The sequence below is a fragment of the Euleptes europaea genome, chromosome 8 (genome assembly GCF_029931775.1).
Source record: "Euleptes europaea isolate rEulEur1 chromosome 8, rEulEur1.hap1, whole genome shotgun sequence".
NCBI lineage: Eukaryota > Metazoa > Chordata > Lepidosauria > Squamata > Sphaerodactylidae > Euleptes > Euleptes europaea.
This window is the reverse complement of record NC_079319.1, coordinates 6086328-6103472: the sequence shown is the minus strand read 5'-3', so window position 1 is coordinate 6103472 and position 17145 is coordinate 6086328. Positions and strand designations below refer to the sequence as shown.

Sequence of the window (17145 nt, the reverse complement as noted above, 5' to 3'; positions counted from 1 at the left end):
ACAACTCGGCACTATCTTCTATGTCAGAGGCCTTCAGGTACTTGAAGATGGTTATCATATCAATTCTCAGTCTTCTCCTCTTCAGGCTAAACATACCCAGCATCCTTTATGCTCACCTTGGGGTCACCGCTGAAGATGACCTGCCCCATGAAGTCAGTGTAGAACACGGCTTCTGCAATGATGGAAAACCAGGTGAGGAGGTGGCAGACGCAGAGACGCAGCAGCTCCTTGGGCATCTTCAGCATGGACAGCCACAGGAGCCGGACAGTGGTCTCCGTTTCCCCTTCTTCACTCTCCGTGTCCCCGCTGGAGTTGGTGGCACCACTCGGGTTCCGGTGCCGGTACCTCTGCCGCTGCCGCTTCTGCATGTCGTAGATGTCATTCATGCTCCGGGAGGACTTGATCAGGACGATGGCGTTCGCCCGCCGGAAACGGTAGCGGTGGGAGCCGATTTTGCCGTAATAGGAGAAGGTATACGAGGGCTGGCGGTAGAACATGTGCCTCCGCCGGCGCATGGAATTGGAAGTGCTCGACTGCTTCATGCCGATCTGAGCGTGTCCATTCAGAAGGTCTTTCGGTAGGGAGCCGTTGCTGTTGGGGACTTTGGCTTCGTTCAAGTGATTATCAAGTAACATCTCCTCTTCCTTCTCGTTTTCCCTGAGGAAAGCAGACAGGCGGTTGAATTTGGACTTCATCAGTTCCTGGCTGGTGCTGTGGGGGGTGTTCGGGTAAGAGGCGTCCTGGAAGATGGAGGGCTCGATATCATGGAGGAAAAGCAGCTCAGATTCTATTTCCAGAGTGGCATCCGGCATGTGCAGGACAGAATCGCTCTTGCTCCGCACAATGTCGACATCGAGGAACTCCATGTTGAGATCTTGTTCTGACTGGACCTCGTCTGGGAACATGGAATTCCCATAAGGGTCTTCCTCGCTGATGACATTCAGTCGATTCAGGGGCGGGAGGCTGCCGCTCAGTTTGACGCTCGAAAGGGTTTCTGCTTCGTCATCGATTCTGTCCTGCTGAGGGTTATACTGCTCCTCTTCGATGCTGAAAAGGTGGAGGACAACCGAGACAGAGAAAATAATGGCGGCAAAAAAGAAGAGCACTTGCTCTTGAGATTTGAAGATCTTTCCTAAGAAGGTCTGTGTCCAATCCAGGCCCCCCAACATGTAGCCAATGGCTCCTCCGAGACCTGAGGGGAAAGAACAAAACCATGACACATTTTTGCTTTGTGGAAAGGCTCGCAATAATTTAAACGAATGAGACTGGTAGACCTTCTCTTTGAGAACCCTTATATGGCACCCATACAAAATAAAAGCAGACCTTTTCTCCAATCCTGTACAGTGCACAAGTCCTAAACCGCTGCTGCTTGCCCTCTACAAACAAAATGAGGATTCTGTGTTCAGGGCATCCACATGTGCCAAACCCCCCCGCTGGATTCAATTCCAACAGCGCTTCAGAGACCAACAAGATTTTCAGGATATGAGCTTTTGAGAGTCAAGGCTCCAGCACCCCCCCAAAAAAAAAATCTTGTTGGGTCTCTATGGTCTATACTGTGATACATGTTTTGCGATTTATTTGAACTTTTGTTGTTACTACTATTTTGTAAAACTTTGGAATAGCTACAAGCTATTAGATAAACACCTTGTAACCACTGGTGCTTTGCCCATTTTTTCCCTATCTTCTATCAGAGGTTTGTCCCCCTTCTTTTTTTTCTGTGTTCTTTGGAGACTTATGGCTCAATGGCAGCGACTTTTTGCTTATAATGATAATGACAAAGCTAAATTACTAGCAGGGACTTCTCTGTTTTCTGCCAATGGTGTTTTCTGCCTCTGTTGCTTGGGAAGAATATGAACAGAGGAAGAAAAAACGTGTATGAAATATGGTTTGCGTGCTTCTTCCCTCATAGAGTATTGTCGCAATGACTATATCCCTAGAGGATTACGTATTAAAAAACCATGTGGCATGTTCAATGATGATGAAGACCTAAGTTGAAATGGATTTCTATCCTTAACCAATGCTCTATGGACTTGATGTTACTTTTGATAGAAAGAATAAATAAACTGGGCAGTTAAGATTCCCATATCAAAGATACCTTTGAGAAGATAAGTACTTCTATTGATAGCAACTCATTGGAGTCTAAAATCAAATCACTGGAGAATATTGACAGACTCTTTAAGGAAAGGATAATTACTTCACTTCTGATTATAGTTACAGTCTGAAGAAGGATATTGAAACGGGAGACCAGCCGGGAGACCTGTCACTGTTGTGGTTTTATGTTATATTATCAACACTTTTGCTCATTATTTGTATACTGTAACACGTTTTGCAATTTATTCCGAACCTTTGTTTTTACTACTATTTTGTAAAACTTTGGAGTAGCTACAAGTTATTAGATAAACGCCTTGTAACCTCTGGTGCTTTGCACATTTTTTTCTGGTCTCTAAGGTGCTACCGTGAACTACCCAAAAAACAAATCAGTGGGTTATAGATCAAATCAAGCCTGAACTGACCCTAGAAGCTAAAAGGTCTAAACTGAGGCTGTCGTACTTTGGTCACATTGTGAGAAGACATCATTGGAAAAGACCATCATGCTAGGAAAATTGAGGCCAGAAGGAAAAGAGGAAGACCCAACAAGACCCTATAAAAGAAGCCACAGCCCTCAATTTGAATGATCTGAGCAAGGCTGTCAAAGATAGGACATTTTGGAGGACTTTGATTCATAAGGTCGCCATGAGTCAGAAGCGACTTGATGGCACTTAACACACACACAAGGTGCTACTGGACTTGAATCCAGCTGTTCTGCTGCAGACCAACATGGCTACTCTCTGAAGCCAAGAAAAATTATATTGAGACATCTGAACACATGTCTGCAACTTCTTCTCTTATTAGGTAATTTATTGCGGTCTTTGTAGTTACAGGGATGAATTAGCAATTGCTTGAGATGCCCACTCCCTTTCATGGAAATCCTGTTTAAGCCCCCCCTGCTTCCACTGGCCGCCAGCTTTTGAACAAGACTTTGCAGCTAAATTCTGGAACCTGAATGCTGTGAGCAAAGTTATGCTCTGCACCTTGCCTGTGTTCCTTCAGCATCGTGGCATTTGCGTATACACAAACAAAAAATAATCACACTGGCTTATACATTCTACTTATTGGTTTAACTATTTTTATATGATATATTTGATTATTAGCTAAGCTATTCTTGAATTTCGTAACTTCTCTGAAGCAATGACTTGTTTTCTATTGTATATTATATTAAGGATGTTTATCTTATTTTGTTTAAATGTGTCCTTGTTTTGAATTTGCTAGATATTTTATGTGTAGCAGTAATCTCAGTTTTATCTGTTCTCCCTATTTTGTTTTTCACCATCTGTATTTGCTATTGTGTAAAATAAATAAATATTATTGGTTCTTGTAGGTTATCCGGGCTGTGTAACCGTGGTCTTGGAATTTTCTTTCCTGACGTTTCGCCAGCAACTGTGTTACTACTCTGAAGATGCCTGCCACAGTTGCTGGCGAAACGTCAGGAAAGAAAATTCCAAGACCACGGTTACACAGCCCGGATAACCTACAAGAACCAATGAACTCTGACCGTGAAAGCCTTCGACAAAATAAATATTAAATTAAAAACAAAACCAGTGATTAGAAATCAGTAGCTCTCCCCTTGGGTGAGGAAGCTTGCTTACATTAGGTGTTTCATCCCCAAGCACTTTAACCTCCTCCCCTCAAATCCACCGCATTTCTTTTTGCGCAGTCAAGACTGCGAGCTGGGGCATCATTCCTGGCACGCTGTCATTCTTCATGTGGTAACTCAGTTATGCGATGTGGGGCACAGCCCCTCATTAGCTTCGCTTTGCTACTCAAACCACACATTTCTCCCCCAAAATGTGGCTCCAGTCAGCCATCTGTGGACTCTGGTTTTATTTTATAGCTTTTGTGATCTGTGTGCGTGGGCGTATTCTGGTTAGTAACGGCACCTTCCTACGCCAAAGGCAAATTCTGTGGTCTTTAAAACAGAGTTACCTGTAACTGGTGTTCATTGAAGTCTTCGTGCAGACACACATATGGGACTGCGCAGGCGCAGGCCAGCCTGTCGGTGGAAGATTTTTCTAGCCTCCTAGTAACAGAGGGGGTGCCCCTCCCCTCTTGGGTGAGCGTGGCGGTTCCTTCCCGCCCAAACCACCACGTGACCCAATGGGAGGGGCGCCCCCTCCTCCCTCAGTTCTTGTGCGCCGCCGTGTACTCCTAAAGTGAAAGAAAAAACAATAGTGAGCCACAGCGGGGATGGAGGGAGGGATGTGTGTCTGCACGAAGACTTCAATGAACACCAGTTACAGGTAACTCTGTTTTCATTGTCAGTCTTCAGTGCAGCCCCACATATGGGATTTTAGCGAGCTACTCACGATACTGGAGGTGGGAGGCGCACTATTGGAATAGTGACTGCAGCACTGCCTTTCCAACATCAGCCTCTCTTCTCGCTTGCAGGTCCAGTGCATAGTGGCGGACGAAGGTATCAGCATCCGACCATGTTGCTGCTTTGCAGATGTCTAGGAGGGGGACTCTCCTGTGGAAAGCAGCTGATGCACCTGTGGCCCTTGTGGAGTGTGCTCTAACGACCAGTGGACATTCAGCACCCGAAGCTTCATACGCCGAACGGATAGCAGCCACGACCCACCTAGATAATGTCTGGGAAGAAGCAGCCTTTCCCTTTTTAGGACCCGCATAACAGATAAACAATGACTTATCTATTCTGAAATGCTTAGTTCTCTCCAAATAATAAAGAAGAGCCCTCTTAACATCTAACGTATGCAAGGTTTTTTCCGCAACTGATGAGGGATTAGGAAAAAACACAGGTAAGGTAACTGGTTGTGCCAAATGAAACTTGGAAACCACCTTAGGCAAAAACTCCAAACTGGGGTGAAGGACGACCCTCTCCTGGAAAACCTTCAGGAAGGGTGGGTCTGACCTCAAAGCAGCCAATTCACTTACACGTCTGGTTGATGTAACTGCCACTAGGAAGGCCACTTTCCTAGATAAGAGGGAAATAGGACACCTACTCATAGGTTCAAAGGGGGGTCTTGTCATTCTAACAAGAACCAACTGGAGGGACCACTGGGGAACTAAAACCGGAACCGGGGGGAAAACATGTAACAAACCCTTCATAAACCTTTTTGATAAGGGGTGAGAAAAAACAGTAGAACCTTCGATAGGGTCATGGTAAGCGGATATCGCGGCCAGAAACACCTTCACCGAAGATACCGCTAAACCTTTATGTGCTAACATAAGCAAAAATTCAAGAATTAATGTCAAAGGGCAGTGAAAGGGTAGAGCGCCTCTTTCTAACACCCAGTTCTGAAACTGCGCCCACTTCTTAGCGTAAGAATCCCTAGTGGAGGGTTTCCTTGCTTGTAACAGGATCTCCTGAACTCCACTACTTAAGGTATGATTTGTGCCCCGATCAGCCATGCTGTTAGGTGAAGTCTGGGTATGTCTGGATGCTGTATACCCTCCCACACCAGAAGATCCGGGACCTGCGGGAGGGAAATGACATTGGGACCGGCCAGTCTGACTAGTTCCGGGTACCAGATTTGTCTGGGCCAACTGGGGGCAATAAGAACACAACGGGTGTTGTCTGTCACAAACTTGTTCAACACCCTGGGTAATAGCGGGAAGGGGGGGAAGGCATAAAAGAACCGGTGGGACCAGCTGATCTGGAATGCATCTCCTAGGGAGATATCGTCGTTCCCTGCTAGAGAACAGAAAAGAGTTGCCTTTGTAGATTCCCGGGTCGCGAACAGGTCCACCTCTGGGAATCCCCACCTTGCGAATATTGGCACAAGGTATTTGTCCTGGATAGACCATTCGTGATTGGTCACATAGTCCCTGCTGAGACTGTCCGCCCACGTATTTGCTACCCCTGCGATATGGATCGCCCTGATGGTGACTCCCATAGAAATGGCCACATCCCACACTCTGATGGCTTCTTCGCAAAGGGATCTGGAACCAGTGCCCCCTTGCTTGTTGATGTAAAAGACGGTACTCATATTGTCCGACTGGAGGAGCACTCTGCGACCGTAGATCACATCTGAAAAAGAGGTAAGGGCCAGACGCACAGTGACCAATTCTAACATGTTAATATGGAGGGAGGATTGTGGCCCCGTCCACAACCCCTGAACAGCATGACCTTCGCAATGGGCCCCCCACCCCTGTAGGGAAGCATCAGTGGTTAGGGTCATTTCATGAGACCAGTATCCAAAGGGAATACCACTGAACAGGTGATCATCAACTAACCACCAATCCAGAGACTTAAGTATAACCCGGGGAACCGAAAAATGGTGGAAAGGGGTATGCAGCATGGGTCGGAACACACTGAGAAACCACAACTGCAGTGGTCTCATATGGAGTCTAGCATTCAGGACCACAGCGGTAGTAGAGGCCATTAGCCCTAGTAACCTCTGGATAGACCTGACGGTCCGCCAACGCACCCTTTGGAAGGAACGAACCAGTTTCTTGATAGAGGTAGCTCTCTCTACTGGGAGGATGCCCAGGGCTCGGCGGGAGTCCAAGAGCCCCCCAATGAAAGAGACTCTCTGGGTAGGGATGAGGCGGGACTTTTTCCAATTTATGGCAAGGCCCAACCTGAAACAGGTGGATAAGACCAATGCGACCTGACGTTCTAGGACGTCGGGAGACGCAGCTACGATCAGCCAATCGTCTAGATAGGGAAAAATTGTAAAACCCAGCGTCCTAAGATGAGCCATCACCACTGCTATAGTCTTAGTGAAGACTCGGGGAGCAGTGGCCAACCCGAAAGGGAGGGCAGTGTATTCGTAAATATTGGGCCCTTTTCTGAATCTCAGGTACTTTCTGTGGCTAGGATGGATGGAAATATGGAAATAAGCGTCTCTTAAGTCCATCACCACAAACCACGCCTCTCGGGCTAACAATTCCATAACATTTGGAAGCGACACCATTCGGAAACGTGAAACAAAGAGGAATTTATTCAAATCTCTGAGATCCAAAATAGGCCTGCGGCCTCCATCCTTTTTATCTATAAGAAAAAACCTAGAGTAAAAACCCCACTCTTGGGAAGAGGGGGAAACACATTGAACCGCTCCTTTGGCGAGCAACTCATCTAACTGAGAGGCAACTTCTGCCATTGGGTTATCACTGGCCTCGGAAGGAGGTCGCAGTGGGGGCAAACTTCTAAACTCCAACATGTAACCCAACATAACAATTTGGAGGACCCACTCATCTTGGCAAATAGCCTGCCACTGTGGTAGGTACTTATGTAATCTGTCCAGGAAAAATAGGTCTTCTTCCTGGACATGTGAGAGTCAGAACTTGCGTCCTTGGTGGTGCATATCCTTCTGAGGGGGAGGTGCAGAGGCAGCTCGGCTTTTATTGCCTCCGAAAGAGTTGGGTCTCCTCCCAGTCCCTCGGGGTTGGTACTGCTGCCGAGGATACAGTTGCTGCTGCTGCTGTTGCTGCTGTGGAGGCCTGTAGTACGATGGGTAGTAATTCTGCCTCCTCTGAGGTTGGAAGCGATCCCTGGTAGTAGTTGAAGCAGGGAGGACTCCATATGATCTGGCCGTCTGCCGGTCTGTCTTCTTTTCTTTCAGGAAATCGTTGGTAGATGAAGAAAAAAGAGTCTCACCCTCGAAGGGCAAATCCTCAACTCTAGCCCTGGTGTCAATCGGGAGAGCAGTGTTCCTGAGCCATGAATGTCTTCGAATCGTGATGGCTGACGCTAACGTACGTGTCGAAGTGTCAGCAGCATGCTTTCCCGCTGCAATTTCCTGTAGCGAGACCCGCATGGCTTCGGCCTGTACTTGCTGAATGGCTTTCCTGGGCTCTTCTGGAATATCATCCAGATGCAAAGATATCTTTTCCCACATGAACAACTGGTAGCCACCCAGGATGGTCTGGAAATTGGCTATCCGAAAATTAAGTGCTGCTGAGGAGTACACTTTCCTCCCCAGAGTATCAAGCCGTTTACTTTCTTTATCAGAGGGCGAGGCTTGGTGGCCGATTTTATGCTTCGCCTGCATCTCCTCGGTAACAATGGAAGATGGAGGAGGATGGTTAGATAAAAATGAGCATGAATCAGGCTTCACTCTGTAGGAGTTATCCACCCTTCTAGTAGTAGGAGGGGCAGAGGCAGGTTTAGAAAAGATGGGGGCTTGGATATCTTGAAGGCCCTCTAATACAGGAAAAAGTACCATATCCACAGATCCAGCATGGAGTCTACTTAGGATTTTATCCTTTGGCTTGTTATCCACAGCAGTTACATCAAGGTCCAGGGCTGCAGCAATCCTTAACATTTGGTCTGCCCTAATTCTAGAATCTTCAGTAAGAGGGACATTATCCTGGTCACCAGACATATCATCTGGGGATAAATCAAGAGTGGCATCCGATGCTGTATTCATAGCCGAGGTTCCCTCCATAGGATCGTATGGATCTAAAGGAGCAACATACTGCTGGAACTCAGGTGTAAGGATTGGAGGGTCCAGGTGGGCTGGCAGTGCCCGTTGGACAGGCTGACCACAAATATCCAGGTTTCTGGTCCTGCAGAACTCGATCCAACTGGGGATGTCAGCAGGAGAGATAAGCATTTGTTGTGGCTGCTGGTAACACTGCCAATGCAGGTTAGGCGCAGGAGAGACTGAACGGGATTCAAAACCCTCAGGGGAGGGATAAATTAAATCCTGACCAAAAATAGAATGAGCAGGTGACCCCACTGACGGGGTTTTAGGAGGAGGGGGGGTAATAGCCCGTGTCACCTTAGCAGCAGAGCTTTTCTTTTTCTTATCAGATTTATCCTTATGTTTCAGCCTCTTAGGGGAGGAAGGCTCTAGCGGAGCAGAAGAGCTCTTTCTCTTTCCCACAGACGACGAGCCCGCGGTAGGGGGTCTCTGGTCTGCAGCCGTCAGGCGTGAGCTCGAGCCCGAGGGCGGAGGGACTGCAAAAGCTGGAACCGAGCCAGGGGGCGGAGCGCCGGTCGGGACCGAGGCAACTGCAGGCGTCGAGCTAGCTGAGCAGGGGAGTGTGCTTTGAACCGAGGAGCCCTCCGGTTCGACAGTTGGGGCCTGAACGACTGCCCCTGTAGCGGGCGCAGCGCTTTTTGCTGGGGCCGAGGCTGTGCTCTTCGCAGAATGGACAGACGCTGCCCCCGATAAATCAGCTGATGGTCGGGTCGGGGTGGAGCGCACAGAAGCGGTTTGCTTTGCCGTTGCCTCCAAAGACTTTTCCCATAGGGCAGCCTTAAGCCGAAACGCCCTGTCCTTCCTGGCTGCGCTGGTAAACTTCTTGCAGACGGCGCAAGTCTGCACAGAATGCCCCTCCCCCAGACAAAGAAGGCACAGCTCGTGCTCATCAGAGCAGGGCATTTTTAAGCCACAAGAGGAACACTTTTTAAACGGCGGCTTAGCTGCCATGGTGGCACTAAGAAGCGATTCAGTCTAGGCCAGATGGACTGCCTCAGACTGGGTAAGTATCTGATGAAAACTCACGAAAAGCAGGAGGTTTATTGAACACTTCTACACCACACGGCGGCGAAAAAGGAACTGAGGGAGGAGGGGGCGCCCCTCCCATTGGGTCACGTGGTGGTTTGGGCGGGAAGGAACCGCCACGCTCACCCAAGAGGGGAGGGGCACCCCCTCTGTTACTAGGAGGCTAGAAAAATCTTCCACCGACAGGCTGGCCTGCGCCTGCGCAGTCCCATATGTGGGGCTGCACTGAAGACTGACAATGAACTTCCTATTGAAAGCCAGTTTCAGAAGGCAGCCATGTTGGCCCGCAATAGGCTAGATTCGAGTCCAGCAGCACCTTGAAGGCCAACAAGATTTTCCGGATATGAGAGCCAGCATGGTGTAGTGGTTAAAAGCAGTGGTTTGGAGCGGCGGACTCTTATCTGGTGAACCGGGTTGGCTTCCCCACTCCTACACATGAAGCCAGCTGGGTGACCTTGGGCTAGTCACAGCTCTCTTAGAGCTCTCTCAGCCCCACCTACTTCATAGTGCATTTGTTGTGGGAAGGGGAAGGAAAGGTGATTGTAAGCCGGTTTGATTCTTCCTTAAGTGGCAGAGAAGGTCGGCATATAAAAACCCTTTTCTCTTCTTCTTCTTTCAACTCTTCTTCTTCTGACAGTTACAAGGGGAACTCTCTGACGAAAAGAACTCTGACTCTCAAAAGCTCGTACCTTGAAAATCTGGTTGGTCGGTAAGGTGCTACTGGACTCAAATCCAGATGTTCTACTCACAGCCTATTTCTCGTGTTGCAAGCCTGCTTGTGAGACCTCCCATTGCCCATGCACACAGCTGCCTGCTCCTCCAGCTGGTGGCACTGGGAATTGTGTGCAGCTGGCACCTGGGTAGTAGAGTGGTAGCAAGTTAGGCGCATGGGGTGGCTGGCTGGCCAGAGGCCCTCTTAGAAGCCCTGGGCCCCGGGAGCTGCCCCACCTCAGAGTATGCCGATGCCAGAGCAGGGGTGTGTGTGTGCTTCCGAGGATGGAGAGAAGGACATACCGGCCGAGAAGGCGTGGATGTTGAGTGCCATGTCCTGCTCGTCGCTGTCCACCACATCGAGCAAATAGGCTCGGATCGGTCCCTCCGTTGCATCGGCGCAGAAATCCAAGACCACCACCCCGAGCACGGTGAGGACTATGCCTATCGGCTGCTTGTCTGGAACATCTCCAACGGCTAGACCTGACAAAGAGAAAGGGGGCCTCCGTTATTTCACAAAAAGGGGTGTGTGAAGTTGATCTTTTTAATGGATCGGTGGCCAGCATCAGTGGCCAGAAATGGCCCTCTGCCTGTTAAAACAGCCATGTCCGGTCAATACATTCCAGCTGCCATTACTGCATTCAACGGTAAAGTAGGATCACAGTTTCTATACGGTGCACCTATCTGGGTCAAAGCTTGTGGAGAATCTATTGATTCCCTTCTGAATTATTTTCTTGTTAAATTACTGGTGCTCCTAACACTGTGTTGCTGGGGTATCGCTGTGTGCTGAACTGGGCCTTAGCGCCCTCGAAGCTCGGATTTGGGCTGCAACCTTTAGATCCTGGGTTAAGATTTATTTCTCCATGGAGTTGAATAGATATTTACATCTTCTTCAAGCTGATTCCTATCAAACCCCATGGAATAAACTGGTTGAATGTTGTATCCAGTCTTTAGGAATCTCTCTTTCTGACCTAAAAGAGCGCAGGTCATCGGCAGCTCTTTCCTCCATCTTGAGCTGCTTGCAAAAACTGGATTCTGAAAGTACTACAATAAGAGCACATAGAGTATGCTCACTTCTATACCTAAGTCTAAACTTGCCACAAGCCCTCCCAATGTATTTTGATTTTCTGATAACCCCACGATACAGACAACTATTTATGTTGGTTAGACTGAATGCCATCCCATCAGGGGAGTTAATGGGTCGTTAAAATAGGGTACTGTACTGTGAGAGAATATGTCAATGTGGTTCTGGCCAAATAGACACTCTTCAGCATTCCTTGTTTAGCTGCGACTTGCTCAACGAGGCTAGAGACAGATGGACAAAGCCTTTTATTTGGGACTCTGTCTCTACATTGAATAATCTGAGGATTCTTTTAGCAGGGGTGGACTAATATTACATTGGCAGTCGCCAAATTTCTTTCCCAGTCAATTAAGATTAAAAAAATACCAATTTCCTTACGGGTTATTCAGATAGTTCTTTTTTCCTTCCTTTTTCCTTCCTTTTTATTTTGATCCCAGTGTGACCTTGTCCAGGGCTGAACTGGCCATATGAACAGTATCATTAAAGTAAGTAAAACAGCCATGTCACCGGCAAGGCCCAGCGATGGGGTGGTCTCAGCACAGAGGACATCTTGCATCCGGGAGACCTGCAGTGATGGACAGGCGGCTGAATATGCTTCTACGCCTCTACAAAATGCTAGTTAACACTTCCTGTGTTCTTTCCAACACTGGAGAAAGGAAGGTGGAGTTCGAAGAACAGTTACACATCCTATGAAAACACCAGTTTTGATTAAAAAAAAAGAAAACCTGCATTGCTGAAATCATACCGAGGTGTGCGCAAAAAACAGCTGCAGAAACTAAAAGATTTTATTGTAGCTTTTTAGAAAGCAGCTTCTTTCCCTGACCCTGTACTCAACAACAACAATCTCCTTTATTGGCATAAAATCAAAACATGGGGTGTCTGCATAGTAACATAGAATTATTGCAGTTGAACATTTCTGACAAGGATAAAATATAATAGATAAAAGAATGGTGGAATTAATAAAAGCCCTCTACTTAACTTGCTGACGAACATTCATAGCAAGTCTCAGAAATTGTGCTACTATCTCCAGTATAGCAGGAGAGTGATTATTCAGCAAGAAAAGAGCTTTAAAACCATCAGAAAAGTTTGACTTTTGTTTGTCAAAATAGGGCCTAAAAATTTGCTGCGAATTTCTGCATAAAATCTGCAGTGGAATAAGACATGAACACTTGATTCAGTGCAATTATTACCACAGACCCTGTACTCGAAGTGGCCACTTTTGCTCTGAGTTGGCCTACTGCATATCATTACAACAAGATGTGTAACAGGCTCTCTAAATGCTCACCATTCGTTTTCATAAAAAGTCTCCAGCCCCTTTCATTGCTATCAAGGGAAAAGGCATATTCCCACAATGGAAGGGGTGGGGATCTGCTGAAACAAAAAGATGAGAATTCAGAGAACCTGTTATGAACACTATATGTTGATGTAAAAATATTCGGCTGACAATTAAAAAAAAATTAAAATCCCAGCGGTCTGGTGGTGGAGGAGGGATTGGCCACAACGGGGAATCAGTGGCAGGAAAACTTGCTGAGTGGAAGCTCCATTGCACTGTATTGGCAGCTGCACCAGCAACAGGGAAACCACACAATTCTGTCCAAGGGGAAGCCACCTCAGCCACCGGTGGTACATCAGCTCCTGGTTTTCATCTGAACAACGAGTGCGACTGATTAATCAAGGAGATTATGGCTTGCTAGGCTAGGAAGTACACAGAGGGAAAGAAAACGTTCCCCCTTCAGTGGTCTCTGGGAACTTTTTACAGGTGTTTTATTCGATGTAGCATTATGACAAATGGAACAGCCCGCACCACGACCATGGCCCAAAGGGGGTGCAGATTGCTTTCCCCAGATTACAGCAGGACTAAAGCTGAATTTTCCCAAAGAAGGTGAATTTCCGGCTTCAATTGTTCCTTACAGGACGGTTATTAGTAACAGCTTTGAGAGGGAGGGAGATAAAGTCAGCTTTCCTCGGGGAGTTGTCTGATAAACAATTATTCAATCCTGCTGTGATCTTTTCTTTTCAATGCACGCAATTAAGAACAGAACAAGGGGGGAAAAAGAGATTATTTTCCCCTTCTCCGAATAATGCTGGAAACAGGATATGGTTGGCGAGATACGCATTAAAGGGAAATCAGAGCACAACAGGAAATATTTCCCTGTGAACAGGTTCCTACAGTTTTCCCATGCTGAGAGACGGCTGCATTCGCTCCGGCGAATACTGTGCCGGCCGATACAGCACTAACGGTAAGGGGGGTTTGCTGAAGCAACAGACCACCACGATAAATATGGCGGCACCTCGAGTTGGTGGCAGCTGCCGTAGTCTCTAATTGTGTGCGATTCTGAGTTCTCCCAGGAGAGCCACATCCCATTAATCACCCAGGATTGGACATCTCGCCTTTATTATCATTATTAAAGCAGCTGACATGTCCACATCACGCGAAGTGATGGTATCGTTTTACTCTGCTCTGATAGGCCTCACCTAGAGTACTGTGTTCACTTTTGGGCACCACCAAGTTAAGAAGGATGTAGACAAGCTGGAACGTCTCCAGAGGAGGGCAACGGAAATGGTGAGGGGTCTGCAGACCAAGTCCTATGAGGAACGGTTGAAGGAGCTGGGTATGTTTAGCCTGGAGAGGAGATGACTGAGAGGTGATATGATAACCATCTTCAATTACTTGAAGGGAGGTCATATACAGCAAAGCTTCTTAAACTGTGGGTTGCAACCCCATATGGGGTCGCGTAACTGAATGTGGGGGTCTCAATTTTTTTAAATTTTAAAACAAATTTCTTTATGATTTATTATCAGTAAATGTTTGATTTGTATACCTATTTTATATACCTATATACCTGGGGTCGCGTAAAATTTCTCAGGCGAAAAGGGGTCATGAATGTTGGTGCAAGATCAGTTGCTAACTAGGAGCTCTGGAAAATTCACCTGTGTAACATCAGCAATATTGTAAGCTAAGAGCAGTTCTTTCTTCTACTGTGGGTTTAAAAACAACAAAAAACTCTGATAGGCATAGTTGTAAAGTATAAACAAAATCACATCAAAAAGGTAGTGCAAGCATCTCTCGTAAGGAAAAGGTCCATTTATTTTGAGCAAGATTTCAGAACTACTTGGGTTAAACCATACTGAAATACTGTCTCTGCAGGTTCTCCCAAAATGTGTGTGATTGTTTAAATAAAAGAGTTTGAGAAGTACTGTGCTGGACATGCATTTGTAATGGGGTTGCCAGCCTGCCCCCCCAGCCACCAGTATGGGATTATGTGGTGGCCCCCAGATGCAGGCTTGGAAACTCCTGGAGATTTGGGGATGGAGCCTGGGGAGGTCAGGGACCTCAACGGGGTTCAACACCACCAAGTTCACTTCCAAAGCATCCATTTTCTCCAGGGGAACTGATCTCTCTAGTTTGGAGATGAGCTGTGATTCCAGGGGATCCCCAGGTCCTACCAGGAGACTGGCATCCCTAGTGGTTGCAGCCTGCTATGCATGGAGAGTCAAATGCAGCCACCTTTCCCGCCCTGCTGCCCTCAATGGCTCTTATTTGCCATTGGGCTGTGTGTGTATTGTTGCTTCTGAGTTATGGTTAGGATTGCCAGCTCTGGGTTGGGAAGTACCAGGAGATTTGGTGTGTGTGTGGAGCCTGGGGTGGGGTGGGGTTAGGGAAGGAGAGGGACCTCAGTGCAGTATAATGCCACAGAGTCCACCCTCCAAACATCCATTTTCTTCAGGGGAACTGATCTTTGCAGTCTGGAGATGTGGTGTAGTTCCGGGGGATCTCCAGGCCCCACCCAACAACACCCAACAGACCAAGTCCTATGAGGAAAGGTTGAAGGAGCTGGGTATGTTTAGCCTGAAGAGGAGAAGACTGAGAGGTGATATGATCACCATCTTCAAGTACTTGAAGGGCTGTCACATAGAGGATGGTGCCAAGTTGTTTTCTGTTGCCCCAGAAGGTCAGACCAGAACCAACGGGTTGAAATTAAATCAAAAGAGTTTCCTTCTAAACATTAGGAAGAACTTTCTAAGAGTTAGAGCGGTTCCTCAGTGGAACAGGCTTCCTCGGGACGTGGTGAGCTTCCCTGGAGGTTTTGAAGCAGAGGCTAGATGGCCATCTGTCAGCAATGCTGATTCTATGATCTTAGGCAGATCATGAGAGGGAGGGCATCTTGGCCATCTTCTGGGCATAGAGTAGGGGTCACTGGGGGTGTGGGGGGGAGATAGTTGTGAAATTCCTGCATTGTGCAGTGGGTTGGACTAGATGACCCTGGTGGTCCCTTCCAACTCTATGATTCCATGCTCAGTGCAATCCCACAGTGCTCATTGAGAGGGAGAATGGAGTTCCGAGATCTAGGCACGCCACCCCCCTGCCGCCCTGTACTGCCATTTACCTATAACGGAGCCGTTTAAGAAAAGGGCAACGCCGAGGAGGACGCCAATGCAGAGGGCGAGAATAAAAGGCCGCCGGCGGCCCCAGCTGAGGGTGCAGCGGTCACTAGCGGAACCTATCAGAGGCGTGAAGATCAGGCCCAGGATCGGACTGAGGAACCATGTGAGGCTGTAGTACTGTTCAGGAAGACCTAAAAAAAAAAAGGGGTGGGGGGAGACAAGGAAGGAAGGAGTTACTGGTTGCACTTTCAAAGGGGTACTCTCATTCTTCATTCTCAACAGCACAGTCCATAAGGCTTATGAAACGTCTCCGTCGCATTCACCCTACAACCAAGACTGAGCAAGCCACATTACAAACGCCGATAAAATGGGGGAATGCCCCGGTGCGCAGCAATTCTGTATCCAAAATGAATGTGTAGACATGCGCGTGCAACATTTGCCGAGGCAGCAGAAGTAATCGCAGCATGGAGTACAGAAGAGATGTAGCTTCCAGGGTTACCAGCTGGCAGTCCTCAACAGCAGGGAAAGGTTTTTCCAACAGACAGGGGTTATCACCAGACGGCTTAAACTGGGGCCAGAGTTCTTCCTGAGGAGAGTTCACTTATCGAACCAAGAGCAGCGTGATAATCTCACATGGATGAACCAGCCTCAATAACAGATTCCAAAAGCGCAACCGTGCCAAAAACACAAAAGGGAATCTTGCGGTACCTTAGAGATTAACTGATTTATTCAGGCAGACGCTCTTGTAGATGAGATACCAAGGTATCCGATGAAGGGAGCTTTGACTTTCAAAAGTGCGCACCCCTGAAAATCTTGTTGGTTTTCGAAGGCGCTACTGGACTTGAATAGAGTCGCTCCACTGCAGACTGGCAATGGCTGGCCCTCTGAAACGCCACGATACCAGATTCGGAGGAGTCTGCGGACGCTGATGGAACAATAAATCACTTTGCCCTTAAGATGCTGCAAGACTCCTTTCAGTCGTATGGGTAACAGACAAAAGACTTAACAACACCCTTCAAGTAACCGTATTGTAAGAAAAACAGGATATAAATATTTTAAAGTCAATAAAGGACTAGGTCAAAGAGAACCCCACCCCCAGTGCATTTTATTTTGAGGGGGGCTCTTTGTAGAGCTTGCACACGGTCTCTTCTCTATCAGTGTCTTTTGAGTGATGATGGGTTGGCTCTCTTTTTGATGGGGGACTAGTTCAAGGAAAGAAGTAGAGTTGGTTTTTATACGCTGACTTTCTCTACCACTTAAGGGAGACTCAAACCGGCTTAGAATCACCTTCCCTTCCCCTCCCCATAACAGACACCCTGGGAGGTAGGTGGGGCTGAGAGAGCTCAATAGAACTGCAACTTGGCCAACGTCACCCAGCTGGCTTCGTGTGTAGGAGTGGGGAATCGAACCCGGTTCTCCAGCAGACTCCACCACTCCAAATTGCCACTCTTAACC

The 17145-nt window shown here is 47.6% G+C and overlaps 1 protein-coding gene across 1 annotated transcript in view; it reads right to left on the bottom strand.

Annotated features, from left to right (window-relative positions):
- Positions 1-17145, bottom strand: part of SLC45A4 (solute carrier family 45 member 4) — a 46950-nt gene that overhangs the window by 4416 nt on the left and 25389 nt on the right. The window contains exons 2-4 of the mRNA XM_056854785.1: positions 15693-15881; positions 10527-10706; positions 117-1192 (exon numbers count right to left, since the gene is read on the bottom strand). Coding sequence (XP_056710763.1) covers positions 117-1192; positions 10527-10706; positions 15693-15881 — 1445 coding nt within the window. The remainder of the gene's footprint in view (positions 1-116; positions 1193-10526; positions 10707-15692; positions 15882-17145) is intronic.